This window comes from Quercus robur, chromosome 7 (genome assembly GCF_932294415.1).
Source record: "Quercus robur chromosome 7, dhQueRobu3.1, whole genome shotgun sequence".
In the NCBI taxonomy this organism is placed as follows: Eukaryota; Viridiplantae; Streptophyta; class Magnoliopsida; order Fagales; family Fagaceae; genus Quercus; species Quercus robur.
Genome location: NC_065540.1, coordinates 19666929 through 19684479, shown reverse-complemented (window position 1 = coordinate 19684479; position 17551 = coordinate 19666929). Strand labels below are relative to the sequence as shown.

The 17551-nt window shown below is 33.0% G+C and overlaps 1 protein-coding gene, 1 long non-coding RNA gene and 1 pseudogene across 2 annotated transcripts; 1 reads left to right on the top strand and 2 right to left on the bottom strand.

Moving 5' to 3' along the window:
• Positions 1-11710: 11710 nt before the first annotated feature.
• LOC126692674 (uncharacterized) lies at positions 11711-12984 on the top strand. The gene is made up of 2 exons (XR_007645056.1): positions 11711-12157; positions 12614-12984. It is a non-coding gene; the product is annotated as an uncharacterized LOC126692674 (long non-coding RNA).
• Positions 12498-14043, bottom strand: LOC126692673 (uncharacterized; annotated as a pseudogene).
• A 928-nt stretch (positions 14044-14971) lies between these two features.
• Positions 14972-15811, bottom strand: LOC126690861 (protein MIZU-KUSSEI 1). The gene has a single exon (XM_050385983.1). It carries the CDS (start codon positions 15809-15811, stop codon positions 15053-15055), a length of 759 nt encoding a protein of 252 aa, XP_050241940.1. The 3' UTR covers positions 14972-15052.
• Between the last annotated feature and the right edge of the window lie 1740 nt (positions 15812-17551).

The window sequence follows — 17551 nt, the reverse complement described above, 5'->3', positions numbered from 1 at the left end:
TAAGATCATATAAATAAATATTTGTAAATATATATCACGGGTGATTTTATGGTACACATTTCTTTCTTTTTTTTTCCTTCTTTTTTGGTATAAAATAAAAAGCTGAACATAAGTTATTGCGTTTTAAATATATATTTTTATAAGAATAGATTATCGAATAAGATTAGATAGGTATGATACTAACAAGAAAAAGTGTACCGCATAATTCTCCAGATATCAATCTAATTTTTCACTAAAAAGATAAATCATTGCTAAAAGGCATAAAATGCGTAAAATAAGAATCCCTCCGTATATGAATTTGACTGTCAAAAGTATCAATGTTTCTTGGTTAATGACACTGGCACACTGCGGGTGTGAAAGGCTCATAGCAATGTGGCGCTTGTCCTAGAGTCTTTTTATTTTATTATTATTATTTTATAAATAGTTGCAATATATTGCTAACGTTGCGGTAAGAATCTTTTTTTTCCTTAGACCCCTGAGCACTTTGTGCATGATGAGGTGCTAATTAAGCTAAAGCTTTTGGAAATTGGCCTCAAAGTTAGTTAATAAATAATAGAATACTCTTGGAGACCTACTTTTTTTTCTTTTTCTTTTTTTGTGGGGGGGGGGGGGGGGGGGAGTGGGGGAAGCCTTGGAGACCTGTCTCTATTTTAGATACATATGATCTTCTACAATATGAAAATTGTGATGCATGAGGAATTCTGGTTTCCACTATAGGCCCTTTTGCCCAACTCAAGGATGAGTTGAATAAAAATTGTTGTGGGTGTTTTTTTTACTTGTTGTACCTTAGACACGTGTCTTGATGTTATTAGATAACTTCTAGTCTAGGCTTTTTTAAGAAAAGAAGTTGGGTCTGACGCTCTCACGAAATGGTCTTCAAAGTCCCATTTTGCCGTTGCTAGTTTGTGCACAAACATCGAGTCCAAAGTTCAGGGGGACGACGCTACAAACTGGCTTATTCTCTACTTCTACCGCATAAGGAACATTTCTCCAACTTTTGTTGTGGAATTGACTTTTCTTAACTTTCTATTGTGTAGTAAAATTTTCTACACTTTTATGTGAATGGCTATTCTCCATTTTCTACTACAAAAATCTTTCTCTACTTCCTGCACATAAACTCTGAAATCTAAAAGAAAATACTTATCAAGCAAATGTTAGTTTACAAGGGTTAGCATACATATTCTTAAATATATAAAATATACTCGGCAGAATATGGACTGCAATGTGTGTGTACACACACACACGTACGATAGGATTAGTTAAAGTAAAACAAATTAATACATGTGTTAGCAAATAATAAATAAAGTTTTTGCAAACATTAAAAAAAAAAAAAAAAAAAAAAAAAAAAACGTTCTCAGCTGGATGTTGACTAAGAGAGCTCAACTCCAACTGACACAATCTAGTTACTCAATTAGGCTACAAAGTTGAGTGGTTTGGAATGTGAGTCAAAGTAGTCATCCTTTGGAGATTGTAAAGAGTGTGCTTTGGTGTTTTCTAAGGGAGAGAAAGGATTCCTAGTGATGCATGCCTTACTCTCTTGCCATATATACTCTACTTTCTCTCCTCTCCAATGTCACTTTGTTTCTCTTTTCTCTCTTCTTTCCCTTTCAACTCACTATTCAGATTTCCTTGGTTACTATGATGTTGTTGTTCCCATATTCGTGGGTACTATTACTATTTATACCACAACTCAATCCATGATCTTTTCCATTTTTACCCTTATTTTTACCAACCATTTTGTTTGCTGCAGGCATTCAGCCAACACCCATAACGTACTGGTCACTATCTTTTGGCCGTGTACAGGTGGGTTCAATCCCACTACTTGGCTTTACGACAAACTTCCTCATATTTTTGGTAAAGGACAGTCTGCCATACACCATTACCTCTCTCTCTTTTCCCAAAATGGTAAAGCCCTCATTAATTCTCTATCTTCACTTTCTAGAATGTATTAGATGGTTCCAACCTACCTTTTCCCCATTTTTTGGTAAAGATGTCTTCCCAGTAAGACATTCCCAAAAGAGGGCTTGACGGGATATCAGATCTAGACCCTTTCCTCCCTCTACCAAACCACACCTTCTACACCTCATCGGCCATGGCCCCTACTCCATTGCATGGCTGGGATGCAAAAGGGCAAAGCCCAGACCTTACCTTACTCACATGCCTTGCTACTTTTGTCTTTTCTCTGTTTTTGGTTTCTTTATTCTTCACGCGTTGCCGTTGCTACTTTTGTTTTCTTTCATTGTATCTTTTATTGGAGATAGGTTTGGCCTCTTATCCTTTTATACAAAAGGATTTGGGCCTTTGTGGGCCAAATAACCTTTATTGGATCAAATGGGTCTTGGACCGAATTTGCCTTAATTTTCCAAAGTCATTCCGCAGAAGATTTGTATTTTGCTGCAGGTCACTTTCCCTTGAATTTCTCTCTTAGCCCAGATGTAAGTCTAGACTTTTATTTCTTTTTTGTTTTACTGGGCATTTTTTGCTCTTTAGTCTTCTTGGTGGGCCTTTGGGCATTACTTTCTATTGGGCTTAAATTCTCTACTCCTTAAGGCCCAAATTCATTGGGTCTTGGTTTTTACTTCTTGATCCAAAATGTTTGCAATTTTGAGCATCAACAAAAATTAACTGAAGAAATAATGTCAATGCCTAAGAATTAATTGAAGAAAAAATTGAAACAGGTTTGAATATTCGGGTGTAATGATCGTTCCGAAAATTACATAGTACTTAAAAACGAAAGAGTCCAATGTCTTAAAAATTCCAATAATAATGATTCAATAATTCATGCTAAAAACTTTAGGACTGTGTTGTTAGGTTAGACAAATTACCATGTTTTCTCGCTGCTTTAGCGGCTGATGTAACTATTTGTTAAGCAAGTTAGCAAAATAGTTTCTAACTTATAATGATAATAAACACAAATAAATAAGGATCAGTTCAAATGTAATTTATTTTCTCACTAAATTAAAAGAAACAGTAATTGTGATATCCAAAGGCAAAACTTCTAGTTAGTTTACTTGGAAAAAAAAAAATCTTGATAAGGCCTCTTTTACTAAACTAGCGTATACGCCGTATAGTGATTAAAATTAGCATTATTTTCTTTTTCCTCTGCATTGTTAATGTAACTTTTGTGTTTGTGCATTTTAAATTAAGTTACGTTAAAACTTAAATAAACTAAAAGATTAATAAAGAGATGAGTTATAGTGAAATTTGTTAAAAAAAGAGTGAACATGTATGTAAGTTAAATTAAATTAATTAAGAGGAGTTATCTAAACTTATAAATAACGTGTAGGTTAAGAGAAAGGTTGGAAGACTATATATATAACTATGATATGGACTATTTTCAAATCAAGAGTGAATGAAGAGAAATAATTTTTTTTTTTTAATTTTTTAATTTTATACAATATAGAAATTTTACTCTAGTTTAATCTAAAGTGTATATGTGTGTGAGTCTCTCTCTTGGAGACTTTAACCCTGATCCTGTGAGTGAATTCAATAATACTCTTAAATACTTGAAAGATTTAGGGCCAAAGAAAGGTATTTCTTTTGGTGGAGCTTTGAGCTCAACCACTTATGCAAAGTTGGTCAGAGTTACACAACGAACTGTTGGGTTATTATATCCTGGAGGTTGGGCTGTTGTATCCTGGAGGGGACAAGTCAACAGTGAATTTTTGCTGTATCTGTTTCTAGGCTTTGCCAACCGTAGAGGGCTTGAATCTCCTTAAAGAGAGCGAGATTTCCGTGCCTTAGTCTGACATTGTTCATTTATATTTCTATTTGTATTGTAACCAAAATATCATTTTATTGGTAATTTCTCCAACAATTTTAAGGAGAGAGATATTACCTCGATAATGCTTCAAAGTAGTCTCATAACATTAGAAGTAAATTACCGTCAATTCATTATGTTTTTAGATGGCGGGGTTGAGGCATGGACCAAGTCACTGTCTTGAGATGATACACACATTTATGGGGCTTCCAGTGTAGTAGACTAAATATTGTGCATGCTGCCCTCGGGATACAATAACCTAGCCACCTTCGTTAATTATCCTTCAAGCCTACACCGCTTGTAGGATAGGAAGCTCTCAATAGTACTTTTCTTTTACCTAGAAATATAGTATATACTATATACAAGGACATTATTTTCATAAAAGATGAGAAAACTAATAAAGTAAATATATGAATAGTTTTCTATTACACGAAAATATACCTAATAATTTTCCTATAGCCGGACATATAAGGTTGAATATATAGAAAATGGATAATTATTAGATATTCTTAGAGTACCATAAATACATACTCCTTCTTCTCACATAATTATAGGTCCCATTAATTAAATTCATGGTAGGATTTACAATTCATATGAGAGGAGAGAGTACACATTCATTGTACTTCCGGAGTATTCAATCATTTTCCATAGAATGGATATGTGCCAAGTGGTCATTAACATGTTTAAATCAAATTAAACTTTTTGACGTTTCTTGTATTCAAAACATTTGACAATTATCATTAAAAAAAAAAAAAAAAAACGTTTGACAATTACTAAAGGGCCAAAATGGCCAAATACCACCAATTTTAGAAATTTTTTGTAAAAAAACACTGTTTCGGAACTATATAGGGAAATACCACTTTTTATGGTACTCGAGTTTCTAAAAGTTTTGCCATCGTGGTATTGCTGAGGTGGAAATTGGGCAATTAAAAAAAATTATGTGGTACTCGAGCATGGTAAACTCGAGTACCATCCAACACAATACTCGAGTATACCAGGCTCGAGTACCATTTTATAATAAAATGCTGTTTTTTATTTTTTTTTTATTTTTTATTTCTAAGGTACTCAAGCTCACCAAGCTCGAGTACCTTGTAATTTTTTTTTTTTTTGGATTATCTACAAATAAACATAAACATAAAATGGTGTTTATTATATTTATAGAGTACTCGAGTTCATCAAGCTCGAGTACAAAACATTTTTTTTTTTTGGGATTATCGACAAATAAACATAAACATAAAAATAAGTTGCTTTTTTACGTTTTTATTTATTTAAATAGAAGCATTGTAAAATATAGAGATTTTAATTTCAAAATATGAATTTAATTTCTACATTAAGTAAAACTGTTCACTGTTTTCTTACAAAAATTGTTCACTGTTTTCTGCATAAACTATTTCTAGTATTTTGCATAAAATTATTTTCTGTTCAGCATTATTTAAAAAATTGTTCACTCTCTTTTTTGCGTAAATTATTTTTTGTTCACTATTTAAAAAATTGTTCACTGTTTTCTCATAAAACACCTAGTGAAATCGTTTTTTCTAAATCTAAACGCCAAATCTGAATGCTTTTTCATGTTTGAATTTCATAATAATCGAATCTATTTTTCTGCATTGATAAAATCTGTTTCTACATTAATAAAATCTACACTCTGCCCATCATGTTTATTGTATATTCGAATCTGCTTATCGCATTCATAAAATCTGTTTTTTGCATTAGGTAAAACTATTCACTGTTTTCTCATAAAAATTGTTCACTGTTTTTTGCATAAACTATTTCTAGCATTTTGCATAAAATTATTTTTTGTTCAGCATTATTTAAAAAATTATTCACTCTCTTTTCTGCGTAAATTATTTTCTGTTCACTATTTAAAAAATCGTTCACTGTTTTCTTATAAAACACCTAGTGAAATCGTTTTTTCTAAATCTAAACGCCAAATTTGAATGCTTTTTCATGTTTGAATTTCACAATAATTGAATCTATTTTTCTGCATTGATAAAATATGTTTCTACATTAATAATATTTGCACTCTGCGCATCATGTTTACTGTATATTCGAATCTGCTTACTGCATTCATAAAATCTGTTTTTTGCATTAAGTAAAACTGTTCACTGTTTTCTCATAAAAATTGTTTACTGTTTTCTGCATAAACTATTTCTAGCATTTTGCATAAAATTATTTTCTGTTCAGCATTATTTAAAAAATTGTTCACTCTCTTTTCTGCGTAAATTATTTTCTGTTCATTATTTAGAAAATTGTTCCCTGTTTTCTCATAAAACACCTAGTGAAATCGTGTGTTCAAAATTTGAACGCCAAATTTGAATGCTTTTTCATATTTAAATTTCACAATGAACGAATTTGTTTTTCTGCATTGATAAAATCTACTTTTAGCCATACAGTCTACCTTTCTAAAGCATCAAGTAGCTAAATGATTGTGTCTGTCTATTTGCCTACCTTTAGGCTTTGCAAGGAACAAATCTACTTTTATAGGGGTGCATACACCTCCTATTGTAGTCTATTAAAGCTGGCCAGCTTGCAGATTGTGCAGGCACTTCTTTCATACTCATAGCCTGGGTACCTAATCTTTAGTATTGCACAACTGCATTGTACAAACACTTGGAATTGCACATTTTTAATTTCATTATTATGCCATTCTCATAACTTTTTTAAAGTATTTTTCATGTGTATTATTTTCATACTAAGCTACATTGTATTTCTACTAAATTTAATGCAACACAAGTGCTAAATGTCTCTTTTAGATTTCTATTGCCTATTGCTTCCATGCTTTAGAAACCTAAAGATTTTCTAGCTGATTGCTGAATGGGGAACAATACACAATATCTGGTCCAATCAGAGTCCACTCACATAGGCTTAATTTATGTAGTAATCTTCCAATCAAAAGTACGAGTTGACATTAGAACGTAACCATTAGTAGAGGAAAGTCAATTAAATTTGAAACAAAAGGTATAGAAAAAGTCATGTTTCTTTAGCAATTTTATGAAACAAAGTCTAACAAGATACATAGCTACAGTTAACACTGAATTAAATAAACTATCTATTACATGTGGAACAAGAACTTGGAGACAATGTCACTTTGCAAGAAATAGAAGTGGTATCAACTCAAAACATAACAAAAGTGAAATGAGAAAACAGTGAACAATTTTTATGAGAAAACAATGAACAGTTTTATTTAATGCAAAAAACAAATTTTTTGAATGCAGTAAGCAGATTCGAATATACAATAAACATGATGTACAAAGAGCAAATTTTATTAATGTAGAAATAGATTTTATCAATGCAAAAAAACAAATTTGTTCATTTTGAAATTTAAACATGAAAAAGCATTCGGATTTGGCTTTTAAAATTAGAAAACAAGATTTCACTAGGTGTTTTATGAGAAAACATGGAATAATTTTTTAAATAGTGAACAGAAAATAATTTACGCAGAAAAGAGAGTGAACAATTTTTTAAATAATGCTAAACAGAAAATAATTTTATGCAGAATGCTAGAAATAGTTTATGCAGAAAACAGTGAACAATTTTTATGAGAAAACAGTGAATAGTTTTACTTAATGCAAAAAACAGATTTTATGAATGCAGTAAGTAGATTCGAATATACAGTAAACATGATGGGCAGAGTGCAAATTTTATTAATGTAGAAACAGATTTTATCAATGCAGAAAAATAGGTTCGATTATCGTGAAATTCAAACATGAAAAAGTATTCAGATTTGGCGTTTAGATTTAGAAAAAACGATTTCACTAGGTGTTTTATGAGAAAACAGTGAACGATTTTTTAAATAGTGAATTGAAAATAATTTACGCAGAAAAGAGAGTGAACAATTTTTTAAATAATGCTAAATAGAAAATAATTTTATGCAAAATGCTAAAAATAGTTTATGCAGAAAACAGTAACCAATTTTTGTGAGAAAATAGTGAACAGTTTTACTTAATGTAGAAATTAAATTCATATTTTGAAATTAAAATCTCTATATTTTACAATGCTTCTATTTAAATAAATAAAAACGTAAAAAAGCTACTTATTGTTATGTTTATGTTTATTTGTCAATAATCCCCCCCCCCAAAAAAAAAAAAAAAACATTTACTAGGTACTCGAGCTTGGTAAGCTTGAGTACTCTATAAATAAAATAAACCCCATTTTATGTTTATGTTTATTTGTCGATAATCCCAAAAAAAAAAAAAAAAAAATTACAAGGTACTTAAGCTTGGTGAGCTTGAGTACCTTACAAAAAAAAAAAAAAAAAAAAACAGCATTTATAAAATGGTACTCGAGTATTGTGTTGCATGGTACTCAAGTTTAGCATGCTCGAGTACAACATAATTTTTTTTAATTGCCCAATTTCCACCTCAATAGTGTCACGGTGGCAAAACTTCTAAGAACTCGAGTTTAAGAAACTCGAGTATCATAAAAAGTGGTATTTTCCTATATAGTTCTAAAACAATATTTTTTTTACAAAAAATTTCTGAAATTAGTGGTATTTGGTCATTTTGGCCATTACTAAAGGTTTGATAGCCATAAAGCTATAAACCGTTTGAGCATTTTATGCTTATTAAATTGAGCAACTAATGGGGCACAAAAGATAAAAGCTGTCAAATGACAGATTTTGCTCATAAAATGAATTTAAAAGGTATGAATTTTCAATAACTTAAATCAGCAATTAATTAATATTTAAAATATTACAACATTTTGTAGCCAAGGATAATCCCAGCTAGTATTTGGTATAGGGACAGCAATTTTGTCCTGTCTCGCCTCATCTCACGTGGATTTTTCTTGTTCCGCAAAGGTGGTGGGGTGGGGATAGGGATGGGTTTAAGCTTTTAGTCATGCAACATCTCTGTCCCACTCCCCACTATTAGTATTAAAGACTGGCTCCGTAATACTAACTATTTAAATGCATGGATATTAAGATTTTTTGTATTTGTAATGATGTTTTCTTGATAAACACTTTGGATAATATTATTTAGTCTTTGTCAAAAATTAGTTTAACTTAATATGATAAATTTAAGGGAAAATTACAATTTATCATCCTAAACTATGCACTAAATTATACTTTGCACCCTAAACTATTATTCTTATCACACTTTGCACACCAATGTTACTTTTGCTATTATGTTTGACGGAATCTTATAGCACGTGACAAACACACGCTTATTGATTAAGTAGAACAAACCTAAAAGACTGAAAACACCCTTCTTGTTCGGCTACCTGCACTTTGAAAAGAATTTCCTTGACCAACGCTTTACTCCTCCGTAAGCCCCCCCCCCCCCCCCAAAAAAAAAAAACACCCTTCTTTAAAATCAATTAAAACAAAAACTATTTTTTTTTCCACTCTCTGACGTGCATGCCTCTCCCCAAATTCAAATTCTTCTCAAAACCTCAAGTCCCACCCATCTCACCCATCGTCAAAGAGAAAGAACAAACTCAAATTTTCTTCTTTTTTGTTCTTTATTTGGCCAGAAAGATCCATGAAAGAAAACAAAGATAGAAAAGGACCGAAATGGAGCCAAAATTACGAAAAGAGGAACTCTAAATTGACGGTAGGGAAAGTATTGCTAGTGTAGGAAATCAACATGCAAGTTTTGCCCAGCACCATCGCCGACAGTGATGGACATGATGAACCTGGACACACTCATTTTCTAGCAACGAAGCACTAAATCTCTCCTCAACCCCTAAAAGCTAATTCCAATCCAATAACAACAACAATAATAATAATAATGCCTTTTTTCATTTCTCCTTAGTCTTATTTTTCTTTTTTCTTTCTTTCTTCATAGAGAGATCACCTACTAGACTCCATTTCTTGGGAAGAGCTTACAAGAGAGAAAGAATAGGAATTCTTTGAAAGTAGCTTCAGCTTTTTTTGTTGTTTAGCCGTAATTGCTTGGAAAAGGAATTGGAATTGAAATGAGAGAGAGAGAGAGAGGGACAGGACAATGGGTGAGGCCCAGTGGGACCTAAGATTTTGAAAAGAATCTGAATTTGGGGAGAGGCACGCCAGACAGAGAGAGATGTGGAAAAGAAAAAATTGGTTTTTGTTTTAAGTGATTTTGAAAGATGATGTTTATTAGACAGCAAAAAGTATGTGCTTGTCAGCAAGGACAAGTACTTTGAGAAAGTATTCAATACAACCGTCAATAAAAAGAAGATATTACTTATCAATTTTTAATTTCAAGGACTTTACATAGTAGCTGAAACCTATAATGATTTACTTGTATTGGTTAGAAGGATCTCATGTATAATCTTACGGGATAAGTGAATAATGTCTTGAGCATCTTTTTGAAATGACTATTTGACAGTAGCTTCTTATTTTTGAACAGATGATCATGATGGTAGAAGGGGCATTTCTCTAAGATAATGATAGTTTCTAGCAAGTCCCTTCCACTACCCTGTTAATAATGTGACATTTGAATTGCTTATGAGATTATTACTTTAATAGAATCTTGAGATATTTTCGTCATGTCTGTTAATCATGTTATAGATCTGCAACACTTTTGAGAGGTAAATGTGAACCTGGTGGATCGTTCTTGTTCTCTTCTTTATACACACGGTATCGTTCTCTTTTTCTCTCTCTCTCTCTCTCTCTCTCTCTCTCTCTTTCTATATATATGTATATATATATATATATATATAGAGAGAGAGAGAGAGAGAGAGAGAGAGAGAGAGAGGTTATTGATTAGAGACCATGGTATAAACACACAGGACTATCTATTCTAATGGTACATGGGAGCATTATTCATATATGCTAACTTTTTAAGATACCGTGTTACCCATGTTATTAAATGTCTTTTGGCCAAGTGTACCAATTGATGCTCTTATTTTTTACCTCATAATTATTCCGGAGAAGTATCAATGGCATCCTTTCCCATTTCCCATGGGCTATAATTGCATATTATGGAATATTTAACTGGCGTTTAATTGCACTTGTTAAATAGGAATTGAGCGAGTCTTATTACATTAGAAAGTAATAAAAGTAAATAAATAAATACCCTTTTAATTGAATGTTATGTTACTCCTTAAGAAAAGATGATCGATTGTAATAAAAAACTCAACCTTAACTAATATACTTCGGCAATCGTTTACTGGGCCCTCATTTTCATTTTTCTTTTCTTGGGTTTTTTTTTTTTTTTTTTTTTGTGTGCATTATTTTGTTTCATTTTAGTATTAATGGGATTTCACGTTTTCACTTGCATTGGTTCAATAAGGGCATCACCAGCTTGTAGATACTGGTAAGTAACTATGGAGTGAAGTTTACTATCAGTAATCGACTTGTTCTGGATTTGAAGGGATTGATGCAGATATCCAACTTTGTCCTGATTAAAAACACTTAAGGTTACTATCATTTTGCATGTCTCTTCAACTGAACAAGCCCAGCGCTGTGACCTGTGAGCTAATGGAACATTAACGTGTCTTAAAATAGGCAAGGGAATAGAATATGCTACCGCATAAAAGCTGATAGGGACCATCAAACCAAATAGAAAATGTAAATGTGGCAATCCTTTCCTTGTCATGTCATCATCATCATTATGAAGAATGCTTGAGAATCCTACATGATTTGCCTTTAATCACAAAGCTTAGGATTCTTCAATTGCAGAGTTAAGCTTCAAGCATACTAAACAGTTCTCTATTTATGGCAGACAATGTTCTAATGTGGGATTTCCCTTCAATATTTATGAGAGAGTTGAAGTAATTAGAGAAAACCTTTAATTAAAAGCTAAGAAAAGATCTCTAATCTTCTTGAAAAAGTAGTCAAGGTTAAACAGGTATTGTCTATTAAAAGTAATGTCCCGACTAAATCATTGGTTAGGAAAGAACAGAATCATGGAAGATTTTGCTTAGGGCACCTTATCATGGCTTTATACCATATGCGCCCCTTCACAATATATTAACTTATAATTTGAGAATCATGTTAACTTTAAGAACCGTTATAAATTGCAGTAATCATGCTCAATGGCCTCATACCTCAACCCTTCCTGCTAGAAATCTTCTATGGACCAATGTGTTTTCTATCTTCTCTTATTCGTCTGCCGATGATGTTCAATTGCGTGAGGTACTGGTAATCTGCATCCTGAGGTCTAGATCACTCTGTTTATTGTATCTAGTCCTTGGGATGCAGATTACCTCTTCCTTGCTGGCAATGAAAAGCTTGTGATCAGCTTAAAGAAGCTATACTACTTGATGTGCTACCTTTTAGAAGTACACTTTTCACGCTTTCTTCTACGTGTTGGTTGTTTCTTTATTGCTGCATTTTCAGGTATGTGCTCGCATACTAGACACATCAGGTGGTCAAAACTCAAAAATATTGATTCATTTCCCTTGGTTAATGGCACATCCACAAAGCAATTGCTGCCCACTAAATGAACTTCTGCTCCTGTAGTACTGCTCAAGGTAGAGTGATGTTTATGAACTAAATGTCATATATATAACGTATAGTATCAAATGACTTGATTTCATGTGGAATGTTGGACAAAATATAGTTTATTAAAATATAAAATATTATGGATTATTATTAAAATTTGGATTAGTAGACTATGTTGACAGGTTGTTAAAATTTTGAATTCTAATATTTCTTTTATGAGGTAATCCGTCAAGCCTATATGTGTAGAATCTGTAGATAAATAGCAACCACACAATGGAATAGAATAAGTGAATCACATGATTCATGAAGCTGAACCCAAATATTTGAGACATCATTTTTGGTTTAAAATTTATTGAGTATCCTAATAAAACATCTTCTTTCCTTCTAAAGATTGAAAGTGCCTAGCATATTTTGATTTCCAACTTTCTTGGTAGTAGATTGAGTTTTAATCTTCAAAAATGGATTTTATGGATCACTTTTTCCAGTTTTCTGCAGTACAAATAGCATCTTCCCTTCTTTCAGCTTTCTGCAGAACTCCAACAGCCTCTTCCCTGCTTTCAGTGAAGTACTTGCCATCATTGAAGATCAGAAACTCTAACATCTCCACATGAAAGAAACTAAAACATCCATGTATGTGTTATGCAGGACCCGAAGTCTTTTCCGACCACACAATGCCAGGACAGGTTGAAGTTATATTAGCTAGAAAAATCTATCTTCGGTAAAAGTTAATTAACAGCAAGCTCTATGACATTATACCATGTATCGTTTTTTTTTTTTGGGTATGTATTACACATGACTTGAAGCAAAAGAAAGTTAGTTCCCCCTATAATAAGACTCCTAAACTTTTATTCAGTCACCAGGGTGTTACTTCATTTATTCAATATTGAAGTTCATAATAGCTTGCTACATGCATTTTAAGAAACCAAGCACAGAGAGTGAAAGGTGACCTAACAGTGTTTTCCCACCTTTTTCATTTCTTTTCGCGATAAAAGATCTAACCTTTGAATCTATCCCTGCACCCCTCCTCACTCCAAAAAAATAAAAATTAGAAAAAAGAATCTCACTCCCAATAGATTATCTTATATAACTTCTTGAACTCCATCAATTTAATATTTTCTAATCAACAGGCAATTATACCTCTTTTGAGAAAGTTGATTTTGACCCTAAAGTAGCGGCTAAGGTCTGATCCATATAAGATGTTTATCTAATTAAGCAATCAAGTTGTCATTAATTAAGGATAATATAAATGCTTTCAAAAAAGCAGGGGGAATTTGTTTTCGGATTCCATCAATCTTGTCCAGCATACGTGGACAAAAGTATTGTTTATCTTTGCATCAAACATAGCGTTTGAATCCTTCTTTGCTCCATTGCTTTTGAACATTAAAAAAAAACAAGCTTTCTAGTTTGTCGTTCTTCATCATTTACATTCTCTCGATCCACTAATCATTATTACATCATTCTATTCCGCGACAAATGCCCAACCAAATATTTTATTGATATCCTATGGCTAGTGTAAAAGACATTTTCTTTTCTTTGTATTATAAGAGGAAGGTAATTATATACAGATAATTCATTTATATTTTATACTGATCCGTAAAGACTCAAGAGGGTTAAAACACACCTGTTTGATGTAATGAGCAATAGATTGACAATCAGAGACCTCATGTAGATCGAGAGCCTGGTAAGCCAACTCCATGACATGGTTCTGCATTGCCTCAGGCATATCAGTCTCGCGCACCACAGCTTTCCCTTCCAGCATCTCAGTGAGCAATTTTAGAAGATGAACTTAATTGCTTCATACACTAGTAGATGCATTTCAGGAGCTTAAAATGACCATATATAATGCAAAAAGAAGATTTTTTTCTTTCTTCCCTTTTTTCTTTTTCCCTCAGAAAAGGAGGTAAATTCTGTGGTAGAGGTTGAATGCTGAATCTCTTTTTTTGCCCCATTCTGAATTTTATAAATGGTTTACATTTTGCTTTCAGAAAAAAAAATGAAAAGTTGTCCATATTACGAACTGTTAAATCAAAACAGTTGTAGCAAAAATATCTCTGTTAAGAGCAAATAAAGATTATATACATGTACCACTGCTTAAATAAATAAAAAATTTACTAATCCAAAAGCTAGCATTTGAAAGAAAATGAAGAGTTTTACAGTTGCCCTTGTATGGCTGATAATATGTGGTCAATTGTGATTGGTCACCCAGAAAATTTGCAGAAGAGTTGCAACTGCAAGTGATTGGTACATTTATATTTGGTTGATGCTTTGCTAGTGGTCCATAGTTGCACAAGAATGGTAAAAAAATGTTAAAACATAAGGACCTTTTGAAACTCCAAAAAACGTAAGGCTAGAAAGATTCGAATCTTAATGGTTTTGTGGGTGGCATTGCTTCTAAACCCACGCCATTCATGCTGCAAAAAAAGGGGTCTCCATACTGCTTAAGCAGCTTAATTCTCAAGCCCAGCTAGTAATAAATCATTCAATTAAATACAGAGATTTGGACTAGATGCCTACACGCAACTGAACTTTTGAGGATTAGCTAAGAATATTTACCCTTTAGTACTAAAGGTGTGTTCGGATACTGTTTATTTCACTGAAACTAAAAAATTATTGCTAAAAGTACTATAAATAAATGTAAGAATTAGTTGAAATAGTACAGTGAGGTCCATAAATAGTGTCAAAAAATGCAGTGAAGCTCATAAAAGGTAGCAAAAATAAGCTAAATCGTGAAATAAGCTAAATCGTGAAAGACTCTTCAATTACATAATTAGTAACCCCTTTCCCTGGCTTTTCTAAAAGAAAAATCCAATTACGTACAAAGAAACCCCATTAATTTCCAAGAAAGTAAAGAATAAAGATATTCAAGTGCAAGAGCAAGAAAACAATTAAGTTTTCCGAGCTACCTTGCAAAACCCCATAAAGAATTAAAGAAAATTGCCGTTCCTGGACCTGAGCAAGAACACACTGAGTTCTTGACCTGGGCACTCGTCCGGGTTAATGAGGTGGAAAGACTCGGAGTCTGAGTTCCCAACAACATGCTCATAATAAGCTCTCATGTACATGATGTCCTCGGATTCTGTAGGTATGACTCCAGCTCCAACGTTGGTGTTCTGCATGGTCTTGAGCATGGACTTGATACGCTCACTCCCTTTTCTTCTTGTAGCGAACCCGATCTTGCGGCCATTACAGTACATAGTCCAGAGCGGGACTGCGTGAAGAGGACAAGAACCGAAGTCTGAAGACGTCTTGTCACATTCGAGGGCAATGCGGACTAGTCCACCGCTCATTTCTTTGATGAGTTGGGTGGTTAAGATGGAGAGTTCGAGGAGGAGGGTTGGTTTGGAAGAGAGACGGTCGTGTTGGATGCAAAACCAGACGTGGCCTCGGCGAGGACCGAAGATGGTGCCAAGAACCATGGACTTGGAGGATCGAGGTTGGGTGAAACTGACGGTGCTGGTTATGGTTTCGTTGCTGGAAGTGGTGGAAGAGGTTTGGGAGTGTTGGTCTTGGTTCTTGATGGGTTCTTGGTTGGTGTTATTGTAGGTGAAGTAGTCGGGAATGTCGTCTCGAAGAGAAGTGCTAAGGCGTTTCTTGGTGGTGGTGGGAGTTTTTGTGGTGGCTGTGGTGGTGGGGAAGAAGCAAGAAGGGAGGAATCGACGGAGGGTGTCGATTTTCTTGGTCATTGTTTTGTTCTGTGTTGTGGTTTTTGATGGGAAAGTGATTGATTTTCAGGTGAGAAAATTGAAGAGGGTGAGATGGGATTAATTAGTTAAGTTTAAGAGGGAAAGAGAGAGGAGCTTTGGGATTGGGAAGTGAGGGTGTTAATGGAGTCGGAGAGAGACTGAGACCGAGTTTCTGGGGTGAGAAATAGTTGTACTGGGGGTGCAGAGTATTTATATTCTGTGAGAGAGAGAGAGAGGACGCGGGAAGTGAGAAATAGAGCCGTTGGAGGGATGGGAAGGGACTAGGGAGGATAGGGCAAGGGTTTGTCATTGAACTTTAGGTGTGCATGGCTCAATGCTGAGGGTTTTTCATCCATTTTGTCATGTTGAGAAATTCCCAACCCATCATATATATGTAGAAAGCAGAAACTAATCCAACCTAACTTACATGAACTGGGTTTGATAGATGGGTGATGCATATATGTTTTATACATCATAAAAAAATGGGTTTTTATCAATTATTTAAACACAATCTCCAACAAATTATTACAATTCATATAATAAGGTTCTTACATTATATTCCAAATTGTCATGTTCATCTAAACTAATTTTCACAATACCAAAATCAATCAAATTAAAAATTTAAAATAAGTGTAATGAAATAAACCATCAACATAAACCCAACCTGACCTAAGACTCAAAATAAAATTCACACTGAACCCAATCCACCAACCCAAAGTGTTGGGTTGGTAGGTTTAATGCACACCCCTAATTGAACTCATTACTCATAAGGATTTTTTTTTTTTTTTTTTTTTTTTTTTTTTTTTAATTCGATAGTTGGGAGAGTGGGGATTTGAAACTTATATGGCTTCGTTAGAAACACCAAAAAATGTTAGTTGAGTTACAAGATTTTTGACATGAGGCAAGTTTAAATATAGGTTTAATTACCTTTTTGATCTTGAACCCTTGCTTATGTTTTTAAATGGTTCTAAAATTTCTAATGTTTTATTTTAGTTCTTAATCTTTTGTTCATATGTCAAAAATATTGTTGTCATTAAATGGGGATGAAAAAAAATATGAGATAGAAAATAAAAACAGTAAAATAATGTGCTAATTAGATGCTACATAACAAAAATGACGTTTTTAACACATGAACTAGGGGGTTACGGATTTCATATAATGCAATCCTTTGTTGCCACATAGGACTGGCTCAATACAATTTGTGGCTAAGGCGATAGTTCTAATTTTTTTTTAAATCTTCAAATACCAATTAAATATGTATATATATATATATATATATATATTTTAAAATACCATTATTCTTGTATTTTGAGAGGTATCTGAACCCTTGCTTTCGAAAATCTTCTAACCAATGGGTATCCGTCCAAAAGAAAGACACTAGGAATATGGCCAAATTGCAAAATTACTAATTAAGTTTTGTATTTAAATTTTAGTAACATATTTTTTACAATTGATAATAGCTGAGTCATTAATTAAAATAGTGGATGAAAAAAATATGAGATAGAAAATAAAAACAGTAAAATAATGTGCTAATTAGATGCTACATAACGAAAATGACATTTTTAACACACGAACTAGGGGGTTACGGATTTCATATAATGCAATCCTTTGTTGCCACATAGGACTGGCTCAATACAATTTGTGGCTAAGGCGATAATTCTAATTTTTTTATAAAATTTTCGAATACCAATTAAATATATATATTTTTTAAATACCATTCTTATATTTCGAGAGGTATCC

Coding starts and splice junctions, on each gene's coding strand:
- LOC126690861 (XM_050385983.1), bottom strand. CDS start 15,811: ATGACCAAGAAAATCGACACCCTCCGTCGATTCCTCCCTTCTTGCTTC.